The sequence below is a fragment of the Dipodomys spectabilis genome, unplaced genomic scaffold (genome assembly GCF_019054845.1).
Source record: "Dipodomys spectabilis isolate Male_0828 unplaced genomic scaffold, ASM1905484v1 ptg000096l, whole genome shotgun sequence".
Taxonomy (NCBI): domain Eukaryota; kingdom Metazoa; phylum Chordata; class Mammalia; order Rodentia; family Heteromyidae; genus Dipodomys; species Dipodomys spectabilis.
In genome coordinates this window covers 18011329-18035083 of record NW_024870773.1, presented here as the reverse complement: position 1 = coordinate 18035083, position 23755 = coordinate 18011329, and the positions used below count along the sequence as shown (strand labels likewise).

Here is a 23755-nt window from a genome sequence, read left to right as displayed (position 1 = left end):
AGAAAAGTATGTGAGGCTTTTTATCTCCAATTAACCACAAAATTGCTGGAAGTGGAGCCACAGCACAAGCGATAGAACACTAGCCTTGAGCAAAAGAACTTATAGCCTTGAGCAAAAGAACTTAGGGACAGTACCCATGCCCAGGGTTCAAGCACCAAAACTGTAACAATAAATCTTCTAGTAATATGAGCCAGGGAAACCTAATTCATTTAGATGGAACAAAAAGGTCATAGATAGGTGGTGGTGGCTCATGCCTGTAATCTTAACTACTCAGAAGGCTGAGATCTAAGGATCATGGTTCAAAGCCAGCTCTGGCAGGAAAGTCTGTGCGACTCTTATTTCCAATAAACTACTCAGAGAAAGCAAAAATGGTGCTGTGGCTCAAGTGATATGAGTGCTAGCCTTGAGCCAAAAGAAGCTCCAGGAAAGAGCCTAAGCCAGAAGTTCAAAAAAAAAAAAAAGAGGGTAAGTACTGCATCATTATAAATGGTCAATTTTTAAAAGTTAAAAGAACCAAGAAAAGGCAGGGGAAAGGAAAAATCCTCAAAACTATGGCAATTCATCAAGAAAAATTATTGCCACAAAATATATGGAAAATTCTGATTGGTCATGGTTACTTTTTAAAATCTAGATGAATAGAAAAAATGAGAAAAGGTTCATTAGTGGGAACAACTTCAGTGGAACACTCAGTAAGTACAAGAGTGTGGAAAGAAAGGACATTGAAGTGACTAATGGGGCTGAGAACATGGCTTAGCGGTAGAGTGCCTGCATGAAGCCCTGGGTTCGATTCCTCAGTATTACATAAACAGAAAAAGCCAGAAGTGGCGCTGTGGCTCAAGTGGTAGAGTGCTAGCCTTGAGCAAAAGAAGCTCAGGGACAGTCCCTGAGCTCAAGCCCTAGGACTGGCAAAAAAAAAAAAGTAACTAATATCCAAAGTAGAAGAAATCATTATACAAGAAAGATACTTAGATACTCACATTTATGTAACACTATTGATAATAGCAAAACTATGGGATCAGACAGAGTGTCTAACAACTGATGAATAAAGCAAATATGGTATGTATTCACCATGGAATAGTATTAGGAAATAAAACAAATGAAATTCTGTCATTTGCAGGAAAATAGATGGATATGGAGCTCATTGTTTTGGGTAAAATAAGACAAACTTAAGCCCAACATTGCACATTCTCACTCATTTGTGCAGTACATAAATATAAAAGGGGACATGTATGTATGTATACACATATACACACATGAATATAGTATAATGAAATCTACTAAAAGCTATTTGAAAAAGGTAGGAGAGAAGGAAAGAATGAGAATATAGTGGAAGAAGTGAATTTGTTCAAAGCACACTGTGTGCATGTATGGAAATATCAGAATGAAGCCTCCTATTACAAATGTATATTAACTAAAAAAATAGAAAATAAAATGTAAAATAAAATGAAGAATTTTCATTCAGATTTAAAAAATGTGATGAGTAAGAAGACAAGGACATTCAACCTATGCCAAACTAGAGCATCTAAAAAAAAAAAAGGAAAGCTAATCTGGAGAAAAGAACATGTACTGGAACATATTTAAGATTCAAAATCTAGAAAACATTCCTAAATTTGTCTATGTATATGAGTATGTCCATGTACACCAGTACTAGAGCTTGAACTCAGGTCCTGAGCAGTCCTTTATTTTTTTCACTCAAGATTGGCACTCTATCACTTATGGTTACTTAGAGATAACATTTTCATGAACATTCCTGCCCAGGATGTCTTCAAACTCAGATCCTCAGATCTCAGCATCCTGAATAGCTAGGATTATTGGAGTATGTCATTAACACTCAACCTTAAAAATTTTAATATGAAAACTTAAGAATCACCTGGCATGATGAACAACAAGGTAGATCTATTCTAAGAAACCTACTGTATTTGCTGGGTGGCAGTGGCTCACACCTGTAATCCTAGCTACAGAGGAGGCTGAGATCTGAGGATCATGGTTCAAAGCCAGCCCAGGCAGAAAAGTCTGAGACTCTCATCTCCAATTAACCACTAGAAAACCAGAAGTGGTGCTGTGGCTCAAACAGTAGAGTGCTCATCTTGAGCTGAAGAGCACAGGGACAGCTCCCAAGCCCAGAGTTCAAGCCCCATGACGGACAAAGAAAAGAAAAGAAAAGAAAAGGAAAGGAAAGGAAAGGAAAAGAAAAGAAGAGAAACCTACTGGATTTATTAGAAAAAGAATTGAGTACCTATATAAATGACTCACTACATCAATTAAAAAGAAGCAGGCTGGCCTCAGATGTTTTACAACTACAGCAATCACTAAATGGCTATTATTACAAGCTATTAAGATTAAAAAAAAAAAAGTATTACAGATCCTTTAACTAGTCAAGCTGTCTCTCAACTAAAAAAGTCACAGATATATCATTCTGCACCCAGAAGGGCTCAAAGGAGATTTTTTTCCCAGATAAACTTTAGTAAACCCATACATAGATGGGGAAAACTTCTACAAAAGAACTGGCAGGAAATGCTGAGTAAGTGAAACTGTATAACTTAAAAATAAAACCAATCTGGGTGCACAGCTCAGAGAGAAAGTATGTGCCTAGTATGAGGTTGATGGTTCAAACCTCTACGCCCCTCCCCAAAATAAACCCTAGGGTTTGACTGACAAGTGTGCATATAAATATTTTATTTTCTACCGGGATGTATTATCAATAACATAGTGAAGGGGAATGAAAAACAAAGTCAAGGAAATATGAGGCTTATCTACTTCAAACACTAAAAGTACTTAACAATTAAAGTTGACAATAAAAACACACATTTAAAATAAGAAAGGAAAATATTAAAGACATTACTATTAACTAATATCAGATGGGGGAGGAAAGGAAAAGAAAAACACAGCACAAAGTAATTTTATCAGTGCTCATTGTAGAGAAGCGAGAGTATCTAAGTAAATGATTGTTAAGCAAAGTAACAGGTGAAAACTAAGTAAAATCCAAATTCAGTAATACAGAGATTCAACTGAATTGATTTTGACAGACTAAATGTAAGTGAAAAGATATACCAAACATAAGAGAAAAAGCAGAAATCATAATCATGTCAGATTAAGGTATAATTCAGAACAAAAAGCACTAAGACAGACCCAATAGGCCACTTTTTAAAATTTACAATAAAGATGAAAGCTTTATCTATACACAAAATAAAACATTTACTTTCTGGAAGCTGAAATAATAGTAATTACTAATAAAAATAAAACACATCAGGTCAGGTGCTGATAGTTCACATTTATAATCCTAGCTACCCAAAGACTAAGATATAGAGAATTGAGGTTGAAGACCAGCTCAGGCAGAAAAACTCTGCTAGATTCCATCTCCAAAAATAACCAACAAAAAGTGCAGTTCAAGTAGTATAGAGAGCACGACTCCAGCAACATGAGGGCCTTAATTCAAACTCCAATAATACCAAAAAGAAAATTAAAAAAATACACACACACACAAATATACAATCCACACATACATAGACACAGACAGTCTCTCTCTCTCTCTCTCACTCACACACACACACACACACACACACACACACAAATAACTCATCTCTCTAAGTCACGAACACTGACCAAGAAAACTTTTTTTTGTTGATCTCTGTAGAACTTAAACTCTAGGCCTGGGCTCTGTCCCTCAGTTCTTTAGCTCAAGGTGAGTGCCACCTGGCAGCAAGTAATCTTTTTTTTAAAAAGGGTAAAAAGAAGCAGGGCACTGGTGGCTCACACTTGTAATCCTAGCTATTCAGAAGGCTGAGATCTGAGGATCGCGGTTCAAAGCCAGCCCCAGCAGGAAAGTCCACAAGACTCTTATCTCCAATAAACCACTCAGAAAAGCAGAAGTGGCTCTGTGGCTCAAGTGGTAGAGCACTAGCTTTGAGCTGAATAGCTAAGGGACAGTGACCAGGCCCAGAGTTCAAGCCCATGACCAAAAAAAAAGGTAAAAAGAAAAAAAAGGGAAGATTTTAAATATTTATATAATAAGGTAGAACTGGTTACACATTTAACTCCGCACCATATAAAGAAACATGCTATGTTAAATAACCATGCAATATTTACAAATATGAACTATGGAATGGGCAATGGAAGAAATTGCAAAGGATTCCAAAAAGTAAAAATAATGTCCTGTAAGCTTAATGCAATAAAAACATGAATTACTAACAAACTGCAAAATAGTCACACTGCCAAAAACTTTCAAAATTCTATCAACTTGACTCACAGAGGAAATGAAAAGAAACAAAATAAATGGAAGAAACCAAAATAAAGGAAATCATAAGAGGACTAAAATAATGAATCTAAAAGCTGGAGAACTAAAAATGGTAAATCACTAGCTAGCACAATCAATTATAAATATATAAATATAAATAAAGCATAACTAAATAAAGTATAAATTAGTAATGACAAAAGACTGGAAAGGCTGAAATGATTAAATATAATACATTCATAGAAACATACATCTTTAAAAGAACAAGGAAAACCTTTTGTAGCTAAGATGAAAAGATAATCAATTGTCCCTTAGGTCAAACACAGGAAATAATCTGTAATTATATTATCTTATATGCTCAAAAGAAACTTTGAGACACTAAGAATTAAGATAGCTGGGTGCTGATACTTCACATCTGTAATCCTAGCTACTCAAGAGGCTGAGATCTGAGGATTGAGGTTCAAAGCCAGCCTGGGCAGGAAAGTCTGTGAGACTTTTATCTCCAATTAATTAGAGAAAAGGCCAGAAGCACAATGTGACTCAATTGGTAAAGTGATAGCCTTGAGCAAAAGGAGCCCAGGCAGAGTGCCCAGGCCCAGAGTTCAAGCCCCAGGTCTGGCACGATATATATATCTATATATAAATATATAAATATAGATATATATTTAAGACAATGGCTTCTATTGGACTTAAGGGGATAAAGAGATAAGGGTAGATAAGCCAGGTGCTAGTGGCTCATGACTCTAATTCTAGCTACTCAGGAGGCTGAGATCTGAGGATCACAGTCCAAAGCCAGGATGGAAGGAAAGACCCTAAGACTCTTACCTTCAATTAATCACCTCCCCCAAAAAAGCCAGAAGCAGAGCCTTGAGCAAAATTAATGTCCTGAGTTCAAGCCCCAGAAGAAGTACCAAAACAAAACTCATTGTGGAAACCCTAGGTGCTGTGGGAACTGGGTACAGGAAATATGAATGTGTGGAGAATGACTGATTCTAGTGGGAAACTGTGATTGCTTATCCTATATCTAAATAAAGACTCGGGATCATGAGAGTCTGACCTTCTGCAGTAATCCTGTCAAAAGACAGGAGGAATGCCTATGTGTACTTATCTTACTGCTTCAAGATATCCAGTATGGGCAGCAAAGTCTGTGAGTCTCTTTTTTCTCCAATAAATTACCTCAAAAAACCTGGAAGTGGAGCTCCGGCTCCAGTGGTAGAACACTAGCCTAGCCTTAAGCAAGTTCAGGGACAGTGCACAGGCCCTGAGGTCAAGTTCCAAAACCAGCACACACAAAAAAAGAAACTGGAGGGAGGGGAAGTATGTACTACAATTTGGCAAGATTTAAGACGGAAGAAGCTGAGAAAGGGCTTTAAATACCATGTGATATAATTTTATCACCTCCATATAAGCGATGTCTTCTTTTTTTTTTTTTGGTCGGCCATGGGGCTTGAACTCTGGGCCTGGGCGCTGTCCCTCAGCTCTTCAGCTCAAGGCTAGCGCTCTACCACTTGAGCTACAGCACCACTTCCTGTTTTCTGGTGGTTTATTGGAGATAAGAGTCTCACGGTCTCTCCTGCCCGGGCTGGCTTTGAACCCGATCCTCAGATCTCAGCCTCCTGAGTAGCTAGGATTACAGGCGTGAGCCACCAGCGCCCGGCTAAGCAATGTCTTCTTCATCACTGCAATAACCTAACTGTGCGAGGGATAAAAAAGTTAAACTAGCCTTCCTCCTTTCCTCAGCGTAGAGTCTACGGAACAATGTCCTCCAGACACTGGAGGAATCTAAGAAAAGGGTTTTTGCAAAAGTTGATGTCATGATGTTCTTTTCCTGTCTGTCTGCATATAATATTGTCTATTAGAAAAATTCTCTCTATAATCCATTTGCTCACAGCTCCTTTGTCTAGCTAATTTCAGTCAGGACTCAGATTAAATAAAACAGTCTATATAGCCTTCTTTGGCTCCATCAAATGAGTAAGTTCTACAAATGCTATATATTTCAAAGCTGCATGCTATCCTTCTTCCTAATAAGACAACTTGGTATTATTGTTGTCTTCCTCAACAAGCTTTAAGCTACATGAAAGACAGAAGTGTTGAGTCAATTGTGTTCCTTACCTTGTCCAGCTCCAACCACTGGATGAATTAGATAATGAATGAATAGGTTTTAGAACCTAGACCATCATAACAAACTTAAATTACAGAATCTAGAGCATCTCAGGGATTTAACAGAACCAAGGTCTAATTCTCAGGACTTATAGAATGTCATGCATTTTAAATACTTAGATCTTATTTACACTTTAGTCTTTAAATCATCATTTTCAACTTACTAATACTTTCAAGCATATGTTACTAACAGATTCCAACTTCTACTAATTTGCAGCTTTCTATCAAGGAGCTCATTAGATACATTCAGTTGTAAAAGACCAAATAACAGTATACAAATTTTAAGGACTTTTTTTAGGCTTAAATGAAGAAGGAAAAGAAATAGATCTTTTATGGGGAAAGAAGTTGATCTTTTACAAATGAACTAAGATATTAGTCACTGCTTCATTTCATTTGTTATCCAAGCTTTTTTATTTTTGTTTATTCTATTCTAAAAACCTCACTTGAAAAAATTTAGTCCAACGGTCTGGGAAGGTGGCTCAGTGGCAAAGTGCTTGCCTATCATGCATGAGGCCCTTTGTTTGATTCCTCAGTACCACATAAGCAGAAAAAGCTGGAAGTGGCACTGTGGCTCTAATGATAGAACACTAGCCTTGAGCTGAAGAGCTGAGGGACAGCGCCCCAGGCCCAGAGTTCAGGCCCCATGATGGATTAAAAAAAAGTTTTTTTGCCTTTTTTTTTTGCATTTTTTTGCATACTTTACCCTTCAATTTTGTATATATAAAAATGGAACAAGCTGGGTGCCAGTGGCTCACACCTGTAATTCTACTACTCAGGATGCTGAGATTTGTGGGCTGTGGTTCGAAGCCAGCTTGGGCAAGAAAGTCCTGAGACTGTTATCTTCAATAAACTACTCAGAGAAAGCTGGAAGTGGTGTGGTAGGTCAAGTGGTAGAGCACTAGCCTTGAGCAAAAGAAATTCAGAGACAGCACCTGGACCTGAGTTCAAGCCTCAGGAACTAGCACCAAAAAAAAAGAAAGAGAGATTTCACAATTAAAGTCTTGAAACTGATGACTTTTTTCTTAGTTGTACTTAAGCTAATGGTGCACCCCAAAACTGATGATCCCCTAACTGTAAGTCATATAGTACCTACAAAACTTTCTGAATTACAATTCTCAATTATCTACTTCTACTCACTATATAAACATCCCTTCTCTCTTGCACAACTAAAATGAAAATTCAAATGTTCATATTACTTTTGTTAACAGGAGTTAAAAAATATGAAAGAAAAAGGATGAGTAGGAATTTGGTCTCATTTAGAAACCTCACTAAGAGATCTCTAGTTACCACCTATGAAAGAACTAAGTTAAAATTTTGCTATAAGAAATCTTCAAAGAAAATGTTTTTTTTCCTTCATGCATTTGTTTCTTTCTTTCTTTTTTTTTTTTTTTTTGGGTCCGGTCGTGGGGCCTGAACTCTGGGCCTGGGTGCTGTCCCTCAGCTCTTCAGCTCAAGGCTAGCGCTCTACCACTCGAGCCACAGAGCCACTTCCGGCTTTTTTCTTTTTGCTTATGTGGTGCTGAGGAATCGAACCCAGGGCCTCTGGCATACAAGGCAAGCGCTCTACCACTGAGCCACCTTCCCAGCTCTCATGCATTTGTTTCTAACGCATTTATAAGATTATTTCTTTGTTGCTTTGTATGTCCTTCCCCCACAGTATAACCCCTGCTTTCACTGTATTTGATGTCGGTATAATTTGTGGAGGGGAAGGGGAAAAACAAGTCATTTAAATAAGGATACAGGTGGACCCGTTGCAACAATGAGAAGTACAAGCTGTCATGTCGAAAACGAACTTTACAACTTTGGTGGGGGGGGAGGGATGAGTGGGGGGGCGGGGGAGGCTGGGAAGGGATGGGAAGGGGAAACAAAGGAAGAGGCTACAATGCTTGATAAGAAATGTACTCATTATCTTGCCCATCTAATTGTAACCCCTCTGTACAGTATTTTCACAATAAAAAATAAAAATTAAAAAAAAAAGAAATCTTCAAAGAAATTTTTTAGAGAAAATATTAGTTATGTTGTATGAAAGCACAAAATTTCTTATTCATTCTTTTTTCTTGGAGGGGGGGTGGTCGTGGGGCTTGAACTCTGGGCCTGGGCGCTGTCCCTGCACTCTACCACTTGAGCTACAATGCCACTTGTGGTTTTCTAGTAGTTTATTGAAGATTAACAGTTTCACAGCCCTTCCTGCCCCGGCTGGCTTTGAACCATGATCCTCAGATCTCAGCCTCCTGAGTAGCTAGGATTACAGGCGCAAGCCACTGGCACCGGCTTCCTTATTCATACTTGATAAGCCAAAATACATCTGCTCTAGATTCATAAGGTAAATATAGAGTATGAGTGGTCCTGAAATGTTTACTGAGGTAGAGATTTTAGTGTAGTATAATACAGAGCATTTGAATGACTTGAATTACTCACAATATAATCATTAACTTCTACTTCTATCCATGAATTTCTGGGTAGGGGATCTCATCTCTAAGCTGTTACAATAACTCAAATAACTTGAATTTTTCATTTAAATTTTTACAGATTAGATTAACACTGAATTAAAATATTTACACAAGATAAATTTCCCAAAACCTGTACCTTTCAATACTTGTACTACTTATTGCCAAAAACAGAAACCAATTCCTTCTAACAATTAGTAAGTTTGTTTTTTGTTTCTTCTCTAGTACCAGGGCTTTAACTCAGGACCTTGCATTCATTCAGCTTGCTTGTTTGCTTTGCTTGTTCTATACCACTTAAACATGCTTCCACAACAAAATTACTCCATTTATCATGAAGTTTTAAAGACAAGGTCTTGATACTATATAGCCCAGGCTGGCCTCAAACTCACAATCCTCTGCCTGAGTCTCCTGAATACTAATATTACAAAGCATGAAAAAATCATGCCTGGAAAGTAACATTTAAAATATTTTTTACATAACAAGAAAATATTATAAGAAATTAGAGATAAGAAAAATTCAATAAAAAAGTAAAAATATGCTAATAAAGGCCTACTGAATTAAAAAAAAGAGAGACATGATTGATATAAAGAGATTATTGGGGAGGAAGAGTGACATTATGGTAGCTCACTCCTGTAATAGTCAGGCGGCTGAGATCCCCTGAGAACCTTGTTTCAAAGCCATCCCAAGCAGGAAGCCCAGGAGACTCTTATCTCCAATTAATCACGAAAAAAGCCAAAGTAGAGCTGTGGCTCAAGGGTAGAGTACTAGCCTTCAACAAAAGTAGCTCAGAGACAGCCACCAGGCCGTGTTCAAGCTCCAGTACCAGCAAAAAAAGAAAACAAGCGAGCAAGTGAGAGACACAGAGATAGAGAGAGAAAGAGAAAGAGAGAAAGAGAGAGAAAGAGAGAGAAAGAGAGAGAAAGAGAGAGAGTTTTTTTTACTACTACTACAGAGTAAAGCCACCAACAAATTACTTTTGGCAATACGTACCTCTGTCTAGGAACTATGAAGAGTGCTCGGACCAACTTCTTCCTGTTTGCTTTTGTGTTCATGTTCATGCAAAAATCCATTGCTGCCTACAAGAGAAAGAACAAACTTCCTTTCTTAAAAACTCAATTTCTTCTTCCTAAACATTTCAAAATTGTTTTAAAAAACTGCACTGTAAAAATATGCAAACAAAAAAATGCAAACAAAACAATTACTCTGGCCCGCAATGGATGGCTCATATCTACATTCCTAGCTATTTAGGAGGCTGAGATTTGAGGATAGCAGTTTGGAGCAGCCCTGGCAGACAAATGTGAGGCATACTCCAATTAGCCAGAAAAAGCCAAAGTAGGGCTGTAGTCAAGTGAGAGAGAGCCAGCCATGAGCAAAAAAGCTCAGAGAGACTATAAGGCCCTGAGTTCAAGCCCTAGTAACAGCGTGCACACACTCACACACGCACACAGAATCTTACCTATCTAAAAATATGTATTTTTTTTAATGCAACCTTGTGTTGAAAACAGAACTCAAGGGGATAGCTTGAGGACCTACCATGAGATCTTCGATAATTGTCTCTATTAAAAGTATAATCAATGCTTTTAAAGACAAGTATATCAGTTTTAGTATCAAAGGTTACAATGCTTGCCTAGGATGTATAAAGCCCTGACTTCCATCAAAGATCTTCGTAAGCCAAAAAAATTAACTAATCTTAATAAGGATAACCAAAAAGCAGTAATATTTTAAGAGAAAAAAAGTGTGTCCAATAGTTCATCAATGTCTAACATATAATATAAATACAGAAGAAAAGCTGGGGAAGGCGTATATGAAAAAGTCTTTGGAAAACAGAAATTTAAGGGCTGAAAGGTGGTTTGGTAGTAAATGGTAGCCTAGAAAACAAAAATATGAGAAATTGGTACAGTGTTCCTCAGTCTATAGGAGTTGGTCTAAGGATGCCCAGGGATATGAAACTTCACAGAAGCTCAAATCTCTCACATACAACAGCAGAGTGCTAGGAATGGTAGCTCACACCTGAATTACAGGTACTCAAGAAATAGAGACTGGGAGAATCTCAATTCAAGGTCAACCCATGCAAAAAGTTATCAAGACTCTATCTCAACCAAATTTCTGGGTGTGGTAGCATATGCCTGTGATCACAGCTAAACAGGAGGCATAGATAGGAAGATCACATCCCAAAGACAGCTCCACACAAAAACATGAGAGTCTAACCAAAACTAACTAAAGCAGAAAATGACAGGAATTTGATTCAAGTTGTATACTACTACCTACTAGCGAGCACTACCTACTAGCGAGCACAAAGATCTAAGTTCAAACCCAAACTGTGCCTTTAAAAACAACAAAAAAGAAAGCTCAGTAGCTCACATTTCTTCCTTTTTTTTTTTCTTTCTCTCCCCCCCACCCCTCTTTTTTTTTGGGGGGGGGGTTGGTCATGGGGTTTGAACTTGGGCCTGGATGCTGTCCCTGAGCTCTTTAGCTCAAGGCTAGTGCTCTACCACTTGAGTCACAGCACCAATTCCAGTTTTCTGGTGGTTAATTGGAGATAAGAGCCTCACAGACTTTCCTTGCCCAGGCTAGCTTTGAACCACAATCCTCAGATCTCAACATCCTGAGTAGCTAGGATTACAGGTATGAGTCCCTGGCATCCAGCTGGCCCACATTTCTAATCTTAGCTACTGAGGAAGCTGAGATCTGAGGATCACAATTGAAAGTCAGCTTGGACATGAAAGTCCATTAAGACTCTTAACTCCAATTAAGCACCCAAAAAAGCTGGAAGTGGAGCGTGGCCTAAGTAAACAAAAAGAGTTTAGAGACAGTGGCCAAGCCTTGAGTTCAAGCTCCAGGACTAGTGCACATACACAAAAAACATATAATCCATATTTTTAAAACTACAGATGAGCTGGGACATGAATGACTCACACCTGTTTGCCTAGCTACTCAATAAACTTAATAAGATCCAGAGGATCGTAGTGAAAGTTCACAAATCTCCATCTTCAAAACAACCTGCAAAAGCCCAAGTAAAGGCATGGCTCAAGTGGCAGAGTGCCAGCCAAGTTACTGCAAGCAAGTTGAGTTAATATAAAGCCTGCATTCAAACCTAGTAACAAAAAACAAAAACCCCAAGATTAAATTTACACATCCACACAGTACAATATATACATATAAAATCAGGCATTTGGATCATGTTATGATTCTATGTAATCTTAGGAAAACCTCTTACTTTGATTTCCATAAAATGACAGGGTGGACAACACAGATTTTGGTTTTATGAACTTTTTTGTTGTTGTTGTTGCCGATTATGGGACTTGAATTCTGGACCTAGGTGCTGTCTCTGGGCTTCTTTTACTCAAGGCAAGCGCTCTACCACTTGAGCCATAGATCTAGTTTCAGCTTTTTTGAGTTTATTGGAGTGTAAGAGACTCATGGAGTTTCCTGCCCAGGCTGGCTTTGAACTGCGATCCTCAGATCTCAGCTTCTGGAATAGCTAAGATTATAGGCATAAGCTGACTGGTTTCATAAACTTTTGCTGCTGAATATCTGACTTAAGTTTATCTGCCACTACATTAATTTCAGAATTATTACATCTTTCTACTTAGTTTCCAAATACTTTCCCCTTAAGCCAACATATATGGTTTGCCAACATATAAGGGGAAAAATCCTCTCATAAGGACCACTGGAGTCCAAAAGGAAGGTAGTAGGCTCCAAATTGTTCATCTGCTCTCAAAAGAGTTAACTTGGAATTTAATATGAGGTCATTACTGGCAAGATTTCTTTTGAGGGGGCGGAGAGGAAGATGGGTGGTATGAGGTTTGAACTCAGAGCCTCAAGCTTGCTAGCTCTATACCATTTTTGCTTTTGCTTTTAGTTTTTTCAAGTAGGGTCTTATATTTTTACCTGGGATCATCCTGATGATGATACCCCTTTCTCTATCACCCTTTAGCCAGTATCACAGGCTTGCAACCTGCCTCGCTTATTGACTGAGATGAAGTCACAGAAACTTTTTGCCCAGGCTGGTCTCAAACAATGATCCTCCTAATGTCTGCTTCCCAAGTTGGCAATAGCTCTTAATATCAAGCTGGAAACCAGATGAGACATTCCATTAGAATGATCTAAGAGTCACAATAGTTAATATTACAAATATACACTATACTAATATGAGATCCTTCTCCACTACAGCTTTTATGTTAGTATCTAAAATGAGGGCAGGAGTATCAAGAGCTCTCTCTTATCCTGTTTATGGCCAATGAATATACCACTTTTGCAGGGGACAGAATCAATCATAATCAAGACTTAAAAAAACAACCAATTGTTTTAAGAATGGTTTCTGCCACATGCCATAGAAAAAAGAAAAAGAAGGCAACCACTTAAAAATAAATGCTGTAATTACTAAGCTTCTGAAAGCTATACATTGACCCAATTACACTCAAGGAAGCCAATTTGGAATGTTTCAAGTCCATTAGATTACATGAATAGTTACTAACACATTTCTAAATTATTTGAAGAGAGGCTAAAAGTAGACAAATAATCTGTAAAAGGGACTCTCAAAATACTACATGAGAAAAAAAAAAAGCAAAATAATATACTTTTTTTTTTTTTGGGGGGGGGGGGGGGGTGGTCCAGTCGTGAGGCCTGAACTCTGGGCCTAGGCGCTGTCCCTCAGCTCTTCAGCTCAAGGCTAGCGCTCGACCACTTGAGCCACAACGCCACTTCTGGCTTTTTTCTTTTTGCTTATGTAGTGCTGAGGAATCAAACCCAGGGTCTCAGGCATGCAAGGCAAGCGCTCTACCACTGAGCCACCTTCCCAGCCCAAAATACTATATTTTTAAGGAAAATATTAACTAAAGAAATAGTTTCATATTTCTGATCTTAAGAGCCCTTTATAATCTTAAAAATTATTAACGATTTGAAAATTTTTGTTTATATACACACCTATTAGTACTTTCTGTATTAGAAATAAAATGTGAGAAATTTCAGAGAGGCCTTTTATTAAGGTGTTTTTTTTTTGTTTTTTTTTTAACATTTAACACTTAAAAAAAATAGGTTTGGGGGGGCTGGGAAAGTGGCTCAGTGGTAGAGTGCTTGCCTTGCATGCCTGAGGCCCTGAGTTCGATTCCCCAGCACCACATAAGCAAAAAGAAAAAAGCCGGAAGTGGCGCTATGGCTCAAGTGGTAGAGCGCTAGCCTTGAGCTGAAGAGCTGAGGGACAGCGCCCAGGCCCAAAGTTCAGGCCCCATGACCGGACCCCCACAAAAAAAAAAAAAAAAATAGGTTTGGGCTGGGAAGCTGGCTCAGTGGTAGAGCGCTTGCTTGCCTTGCATGCATGAGGCCCTGGATTTGATTCCTCAGCACCACATAAGCAAAAAGAAAAAAGCTGGAAGTGGCGCTGTGGCTCAAGTGGTAGAATGCTAGCCTTGAGCTGAAAAGCTGAGGGACAGCGCCTAGGCCCAGAGTTCAGGCCCCACGACCAGACCCAAATAAATAAATAACTACCAAATTAAAAAATTTAATGAGGGGGCTGGGAAGGTGGCTCAGTGGTAGAGCGCTTGCCTTGCATGCATGAGGACCTGAGTTCGATTCCTCAGCACCACATAAGCAAAAAGAAAAAAGCCAGAAGTGGCGCTGTGGCTCAAGTGGTAGAGCGCTAGCCTTGAGCTGAAGAGCTGAGGGATAGCGCCCAGGCCCAGAGTTCAGGCCCCACAACCGGACCCCCACAAAAAAAAAAAAAAAAAATTTAATGAGAGAGAAATGGCAGGCATTCTTTACGATAGATGGATTTCTTTTTATTAATTTACATACTGTCCATTTCGATGTGTTTAGATAAAAGTATATAAGAACATATGGCTTTACATATACAGGTGGGTGGAAAAACGGGTAAATTTTAATTATTTTCAGTAATTGTAGTCCTTTTTGTTATACTGTCAGAGCTTGACAAGTGGTAGTTTCTGCAGGCTTAGCAGCAATGTGGAATCTGAATCCTATCAATATATTTCCTGCACTGTTAAGTTGAAATCAATTGGTCTAACTAAAACCCCTTTGTGTAACTACTTAAAGATCATAAAAAAATTGTTTTTGTTTTTGTTTTTTGGGTCCAGTCATGGGGCCTGAACTCTGGGCCTGGGCGCTGTCCCTCAGCTCTTCAGCTCAAGGCTAGCGCTCTACCACTTGAAACACACTGCCACTTCCAGCTTTTTCCTTCTTGCTTATGTGGTGCTGAGGAATCAAACCCAGGGCCTCAGGCATGCAAGGCAAGCGTTCTACCACTGAGCCACCTTCCCAGCCCCAATAAAAAAATTGTTTCATCTTACACTTTAAAGAAATCTAGTACTAATGAAAAGAATTTTAATACTGATCACTGAGAAAAATAAATATATATTTTAAAATTATATTATTTAATATCACATCAATTTCATCAGAATACTCATTAATAAAATCTTTTTTTTTTGGTGCCACTAATAGGGCTTGAATTTAGAGGACCTCTTGCTCTGACTAGGCTTTCCTATGCACACTGTTGCTTTACCACTTCAATCTCACCTCCAGTGCCAATAAAACCTTTTTAGAAAACAACTGAGAAAGTAAGTATCAAACTTAGGACTATGGACCTGTTATCCCAACTTCTAACTTGCTCTGAAAACTCATCTGACCACTGGCAATGTTTTCAGTGATGGGCTCACTGTTTACTTCAAAAAACCTTACCTTCTACTAAAATCCAAATTGGAATATCCATGGCTTGTGCATTAGCTCTTCCTAGCAAAAATGGTACTCTATAATAAAAATGACTAGGCGAGAAGGTGGCTCAGAGACTGGTTGCCTAGCATTCCTCAATACCACATAAACAGAAAAAGCCAGAAGTAGTGTTGTGGCTCAAATGGTAGAGTGCTAACCTTGAGCAAAAGAAGCTCAGAGACAGTGCCAGGCCCTGAATGTAAGCCCCAGAACTGGCAAAAAGAAAAAAAAAAGACTAGGTTAGCATCACTCAAATATTTCTCTTGAGACAATCTTGAGACTGAAATGCTCTATATGTCCTTCTCAATGGAACATTAAAAGGATGCATGCTCAAAAGCTGAACTATAATAAAAATCACTCATTTTTATGTGTTTACCAAGGATATAAAAGGGGCTGTTACAGTTTTGCAGACAGACATCAAAACCAATACAAAGGAGGAAAGAGGAGGAGGGAAATCTGGTTATTATTAGGAAAAGAGCTGTGATTTTATAGACCCCCTTGAAAGCACCTTAGACACAACCAGAAATCCAGGGGATACTTTCAGAACTTCTTGCTCGGTATGATGGATCTTGTTTACAATTCCAGCTATAATTTAAGAGGCAGAGATCCCAAAGAACACAGTTCAAGGAGTATCCCATCACAAAGTTAGTAAAATATCATCACAATAAATAAGTTGGGCATAGTGGTTCATACCTGTAGTCCCAGCTACCTAGGAAGAACCTAGGTAGAAGGCTCTTGGTCTGAGGCTGACCTCAGGGAAAAATACAAGATCATATGTTTAAAAAAGTAACTAAGATAGGTATAGTGACTCACATCTGCCATTCAAAATACACAAAAGACACAAATAGGAAGATCACAGTCCAGGCTAGTCTAGGCAAAAACCCAAAACCCTTCCTGAAAAACAAAGCAAAACAGGCTGGAGCATAGTTCAACTGCTACAGCTTCTACATAGCAAGCATAAGGCCCTAAATTTAAAGTCCAGTCCTAGCACAAAATAAAATAATAATTTAAAAAAAAACACCTTTCATCTGGCTAGGGGCATGGCTCAAGTGATAAAGCACTTGACTAGCAATCCTAAGGCTCTGGGTTCAATCCTTAGCACTGAAAGAGGGAAGGAAAGGACAGTCTTATATAAAAGAGTACTTTCCATGGAGCTGGGAAGGTGGCTCAGTATTAGAGTGCTTGCCTTGCATGCATGAGGCCCTGGGTTCGATTCCTCAGCACCACATAAGCAGAAAAAAACGGAAGTGGCGCTGTGGTTCAGGTAGTAGAGCACTAGCCTTGAGCTGAAGAGCTGAGGGACAGCACCCAGGCGGAGAGTTCAGGCCCACGACTGACCAAACAAACAAAAAAAAGACTACTTTCCAATCTGAATGATCCCTATATGAAGGGGAAAAGTATGAAGCCTACAGGATTCTAGAGGCACTTCCACTGCTAGAGCATCCACTCCAATTTTATTGGTCTACACAAATTCTTATAAAACACTCCATTTGAAGAAATGATTTGCTCTATAGCTCAGCTGATCTGAAAACCATGACATTCCAAATCCAGAAGACTTCTACAAGACATATGTGCTTGAGTATAATTACAGAAGGATAAAGATACCTTGTCAATTAGATCCCGGTTGACACAGTTGGGCAACTGCTGGAGGAAAGCATCTACTATGAGCTTGAGATGAGATCCAGTGCTGGCTTCTTCATCTTCTTGTTCTAATATAAAATTAGTTTTTCAACAGGTTACAAGAGTAAACAGAATATTTAAGAATAAAAACATCTAATTCCAAGTAATTTGGGAACTAGATTATCTCCAGCTATGCTTTTTTTTTTTTTTTTTTTTTGGGTCCGGTCGTGGGGCCTGAACTCTGGGCCGGGGCGCTGTCCCTCAGCTCTTTAGCTCAAGGCTAGTGCTCTACCACTTGAGCCACACAGCGCCACTTCCGGCTTTTTTCTTATGTGGTGCTGAGGAATTGAACCCAGGGCCTCGAGCATGCAAGGCAAGTGCTCTACCACTGAGCCACCTTCCCAGCCCCAGCATGCTTATTTTAGAAAGCTTAGATGTACCTAGAATCATAACCCCAAGTCATTACAATCTTTCAGATACTAATTATAAAAAGGCAAACTTGGGGGGAGGGAAAGTGGGAGAAAAATGAGGGAGGGGTAACAATGTTCGACAAGAAATGCACTCATTACCTTACATATGTAACTGTAACCTCTCTGTACATCTTGACAATAAAATTTTTTTTAGAAAAAAGGCAAACTTTTCTTATCAGACACAAACTTATTCAGAAAATATATGTAGTAAATCTAGTATCCTTATCTGTCAAGCATCCCACATAATGTAAATAATGTATCTTAAGATATTTACAGGGGCTGGGAAGGTAGCTCAGTGGTAGAGCACTTGCCTTGCATGCATGAGGCACTGGGTTCCATTCCTCAGCATCACATAAGCAAAAAGAAAAAAGCCAGAAGTGGCACTGTGGCTCAAGTGGTAGAGCACTAGCCTTGAGCTGAAGAGCTGAGGGACAGTGCCCAGGCCCAGAGTTCAGGCCCCACGACCGGACCCAAAAAAAAAAAAGATATTTACAATTATGATATTTTAGATAATCAGGCTTACAGCCATATAATTTTGAATAATGTTTTGCTCTAAATCAAACCCCAAAACAATGATAGCCAGAAAACAACAGAAAAATAGGGTATTAAAGACTAGACCCATACTCTTAGGCAAGAAGTTTTTTAAAAAACTGATATAATAGTTATTTTACCTTGTTCATCAAGAAGTTTCTTCGTAAGATCTTCAGCTTCATCTGGACCCTCTAACTCCAAAGTGTCATCATTAATTTCTAGATTCTCCAACTCAAGCTCTAAGTCATCAGGACTTGATACTTCCTTATTATCTTTAGGTTCTTTTGCCTCTGTTTAAAAACAAAGAATGAGAGACTGGGGTATAGCTCAGTGGAAGAGCAACTGGAATACATGAGGAGTTATGATTATTCACATCATGAAAAAAATAAAAAGCAAAACATATCTGAATTAAAAGTCATATTAAATTGCTAATAGAAAAAAATAGCTAACATTTCAAAGTCAGCTGAGCAGAAAAACCTATGAAACTTCTATCTCCAATTAACCACTGAAAACCCCGAAGTTGAGCTGTGGCTTAAGTGGTAAAGCAAAAAAGTTCAGGGACAGTGTCCAGGCTGAGTTCAAGCCTAGGGACTGGCAAAAAAAAAACAAAGAAAAGTTGGGTACCATTGGCTCACGCCTGTAATCCCAGCTACTCAGGAGGATGAGATCTGAGGATCACAGTTCAAAGGCAGCCTGGGCAAGAAAGTCCATGAGAAAACCAGAAGTGATGTTGTGGCTGAAGTGCTAGAGTGCTCACCTTGAGCTGAAGAACTCAGGGACAGCACCCAGGCCCAGAGTTCAAGCCCCCACAACAAAAAAGAAAAAAGAAGAAAAAAAAAAAGCTGAGACACTGAATGTTCAGGGGGGAAAACACACACACACACACACACACACACACACACACACACACACCTTAAAAACCTGGCCGGGCGCCAGTGGCTCACGCCTGTAATCCTAGCTACTCAGGAGGCTGAGATCTGAGGACCATGGTTCAAAGCCGGCCCGGGCAGGAAAGTCCATGAGACTCTGATCTCTAATAAACTACTAGAAAACTGGAAGTGGCACTTGACTCAAGCGGTAGAGTGCTTGAGCTGAAGAGCCAAGGGATAGCGCCAAAGCCCAGAATTCAAGCCCCAAGACGGACCAAAAAAAAAAGGAAACCTGGTCCTTAAGGCAAAACTGCTCCATTTCTGAGAATATAAAGGAAAGAAAGGTAAAGGTGATATGTAACAGACATATTTGGAGTGGTAGACCTGAGACAAATTATGCCAGGTCATAGAGATAATGATAACAAATTTCATTTATATTCCATGCATGTATATGTAAAGCCATCAAAATAAAAATGAACACTCAAACTAACTCATCTTAACTTGAATGTACAACCTGGTAAAAGTGTATCAACCTCCCCACTCTAGTGATCTGTTCCATATTATTCTGTCATTCACTTAAGGCTCATATTACAAAACCAAACTTTTTTTTAAAACAAATATTATACCGAAGCTAATTTCTGGACACTTAATATTAGTTTTTTTCCTCTATAGTTTACCTTTTGAATCATCTTTGTTAGATTCTTTGTTCTGACAACTTTTTTCATTGTCTTTAAACAAGATAGCCGGAACAAAAGCTTTCAAGTCAATAAGGTTCTCATAAAAATTTCGAGCATCTTCATCTTCCCATATACCACCTTCTAAGTCATAGTCTCCAGGTTTACCAGGTGTAAATATATCGATTCCAGGCCCATGCTCTGTAATAAAATAAACCACATGTAATTAACATCATTTCAGATACAGCACAGTAAACATATTTTTATTTTTCAATCTTACAGATACTGAATCTTGATGGTTTTAATCAAACAGAGTTTCCCAATCAGAAAGAATCTGGAGCCAGGCAGCAATAGCTTATGCCTGTAATCATAGCTACTCAGGAGGCTGAGATCTGAGAATCCAGGATTGAAGCCAACCTGCATAGGAAAATGGGTGGGACTCTAATCTCTAATTAACCATTAAAAATCTGGGAAGTAAAGCTGTGGCCCCAGAGGTAGAACACAGGCTTTGAGAAAAAAAACTAAGAAGTGCCCAAGCCCTGAGTTCAAGGCCTAGAACCAATACCAAAAAAGAAAAAGGCAAAAAAATTAGAAAGTTTTATATAACCATTTTTAACATTAAGTCACAAATAAGATCTTAAATTAGAATACAGCAGAAAATAGCACAGGATTAACATGCTTTTCTCTTACAATTCTTTTAAGTAATGAATGATATTAAATAGCCATTTAAGTTCATAAAACATAAAGCCTAAATAACCAATACATAAGCTTCCTTCATGAAGCATTTTTAGGGTAACTTCCAACCTTCATATCATTTATGTGACACTTGTATTCTTTTTTTTTTTGGTCAGTCGTGCAGCCTGAACTCTGGGCCTGGGCGCTGTCCCTCAGCTCTTCAGCTCAAGGCAAGCACTCTACCACTTGAGCCACAGCGCCACTTCTAGTTTTCTGGTGGCTTATTCGAGATAAGAGTCTCACAGGCTTTCCTGCTTGGGCTGGCTTTGAACTGCGATCCTCAGAACTCAGCCTTCTGAGTAGCTAGGATTACAGGCGTGATCCATCAGCACCTGGCTGTGACACTTGTAATTCCATTTACGTACTCTGAATTCAGAACCATACCTCCTTTCTGGATTCTCTACATAGTAGACTGCTATAGTCAACTGATTAGTAATTGAAAAAAGGTAGAAAGATGAGGCTCCCACGCTTGCTCTAGCACTTAACATGGCTCTCTCTTTCGGTTTTGGGAATCAAACATAAGACATGTTAAGCATCTACTCTATTATGAAAAATAAAAGCAAAAGGAAAGACTGAACTAGAAGATAATAATGGCATTATTATAAAAAGTTAGTATCCATAAAATATATATTAATAAAACATTTATGTGGTTTTGTACATGACTCTGACAAAAAAGCATTTCTAAGAGATGTATCTTCTGTTATTCATAAGGAGCTCTTTTGTATTTTACCTGGGATGGTGCTAATAAAATCAATTAGAGTGGGACATTAAGCTTCAGAATGGGCTGGACATCAGAGACTACAAGCAAGAAGGTAAGAGTTGAGACTAAGCTCTATAAAGCCTCTTGAACAAGCAGATTCAATGAGTTTCCAGGTTGATGACAGAACACATCCACATGCAGATAGGTGCCCACCTGAGCAAGCTCCACAAGAGCAGAGTCTATGGCTTCTAGATTTGCCCCAGGTACCTCTTCATCTGGCTACTCATCTTTACCATTTACGCTATCTTTTTATAATATACAAGCTACACTAAAAGTGTTTCCTTGAGTTCTGTTAAGCCACTCTAGCAAATTATCAAATCAAAAGAGACGTTTGTTAGAATTGACTTTATAGTTCATCAGTGAGAAATATAGGAGGTCACCACACTTGACATCTTAAGTCAGAAGCAGTTTTAGGGGTCTGGGCCCTTAACTTATGAGAATAAGGCTAATTCCAGATAGATAAGATCAGAACTGCATTCAATTAGGATCCTCAAGTAGTAACAAAGTACTGATGAGTATTGGAATAGGCTAACTCACACATCTACACCAGAAGAATATGGTACCAGAAAAAAAAAAAAAAAGCAGCAACATTTCCATCTTACTAGAGAAACTGATTATCAACATTTAAAATCAGCATAATCTTTGTTCTGCAAGGTTCTTTCACATCAGAAATAATAGAAAATGTGAACCCTACCCGGGCACTGGTGGCTCATGCTTGTAATCCTAGCTACTCAGGAAGCTGAGATCTGAGGATCACAGTTCAAAGCCAGCTCAGGCAGGAAAGACCGTGAGACTCTTATCTCCAATAAAACCACTAGGAAACTGGAAGTGGTGCTGTGGCTCAAGCGATAGAGTGCTCGCCTTGAGCTAAAGAGCAGAGGGACAGTGCCCAAGCCCAGAGTTCAAGCCCCACAACCAACAAAAAAAAAAAAAAAAGAAAGAAAGAAAATGTGAACCTTGACTTACAAGATTATCCACTGCAGCATTGCTTTATTGTCAGAACAAAACTGGAAAGAACCTAAATAAGGTAATAACAAACCACAGATATTACACTATTGCTATGATCTGAATGTTTTTAGCCCCCTGAAAATCTTAGGTTGAAACTTAATCCCCAGTGGAATCTTTTGGAGATTATTATTAGGCCATAAGGGCTCTATCTTAATGCCAATGCAGGGTGTCAGGAACGTAACTCAGTGAGAGTGCTTGCCTAGCCTGAACAGAGCTCTAGGTTCAGTCTCCAAATCACAAGGAGGAAAAAAAAACAAAACTGTGTAAGAATATTCAAATGCTAGCTAAGTGTGATAATGCACACCACCTGCAATTCCTGCTATTTAGGAGGCAGAGCCAGAAGGATCACAGGTTTGCAGCGAGACAGAGCAAGACACTGTCCTAAAAAAATAAAAAAATAGACACCAGTGAGCATGTTCTACATATGAAGACATAACAGAAGGTGCACTAGAAAGCAGAGAACAACTGGTTTCCAGACATCACATCTGCTAAGGCCATTTCCAAACCTGCAGAACTATAGTCAATGAATGGCTGCTTATAAATCACCTTGTGTACACCACTTTGTTATAGCATCCAGAATGGATAAGACAATTAAGTAATATTTACCAAGTGTTAATAGGAAGGAGATATTTCTATATGAATTGACACAAAGCTTTCAAATCTACATTCATTATTGAAAAAAAATCATACAAAATTAACAATCTTACCAAAATTAATCTTACCAAAATTAACAAGAAAGATGTATTCATAGAAATCAAATTATGGGCCGGGCGCTAGTGGCTCACGCCTATAATTCTAGCTACTCAGGAGCCTGAGATCTGAGGATCTCGGTTCAAAGGAAAGAAATCAAATTATGTATGTTTTGTGTTTAAAGATAAGAGATTTGGACAGATTCCCATCAAGCTGTTAACCCTGATGACCTTGGTGAATGGAATGATGCTTCTAATACAACATACACTCTAATATAGCATACAAACAGACTGAAGTGAAATTTCAGACATGGACACCTCTGTTTCTACCTCCTTGTTCCTGGACTGGGAAAGTTGCCTCTCCAGGGGTCCTTGCAAGATCCTTTGGGAGCTAGTTCGCATCCCTCAAGAATAAAAGCCTCTTCCTATCCAGAGTAACTGTGCGCCAAGTTTTCATGTATTTTAAACACCTGACACCTGTAGTGCTAAATTTTAAACTAGAGCTTTGTATACTACATATCATCTTTGTAAAAGATTCTGTTTAAGAGTCCTCTTTTTTTTTTTTTTAGTGCCAGTCCTGGGACTTGAACTCAGGGCTTAAACACTGTCCTTGAGCTTTTTATGCTCAAAGCTAGCACTCTACTACTTGAACCACAGCTCTACTTCCAGCTTTCTAGTAAATGGAGGTAAAAGACTCATGGACTTTTCTTTCTGCCCAGGCTGGTTTCAAACTGCAATCCTCAGACCTCAATCTTTTTTTTTGTCAGTCGTGGGGCTTGAACTCTGGGCCTGAGCGCTATCCCTGTCCTCTTCAGCTCAAGGCCAGCACTCTACCGTTTGA

General features: G+C 38.8%; 1 protein-coding gene across 2 annotated transcripts in view; it reads right to left on the bottom strand.

Moving 5' to 3' along the window:
* Positions 1 to 23755, bottom strand: part of Upf2 (UPF2 regulator of nonsense mediated mRNA decay) — a 99806-nt gene that overhangs the window by 54246 nt on the left and 21805 nt on the right. For both annotated transcript variants that reach the window (XM_042685964.1, XM_042685965.1), the window contains exons 5-8: positions 19726 to 19923; positions 18320 to 18469; positions 17164 to 17267; positions 9829 to 9914 (exon numbers count right to left, since the gene is read on the bottom strand). In XM_042685964.1, the coding sequence (XP_042541898.1) occupies positions 9829 to 9914; positions 17164 to 17267; positions 18320 to 18469; positions 19726 to 19923 (538 nt within the window). The remainder of the gene's footprint in view (positions 1 to 9828; positions 9915 to 17163; positions 17268 to 18319; positions 18470 to 19725; positions 19924 to 23755) is intronic.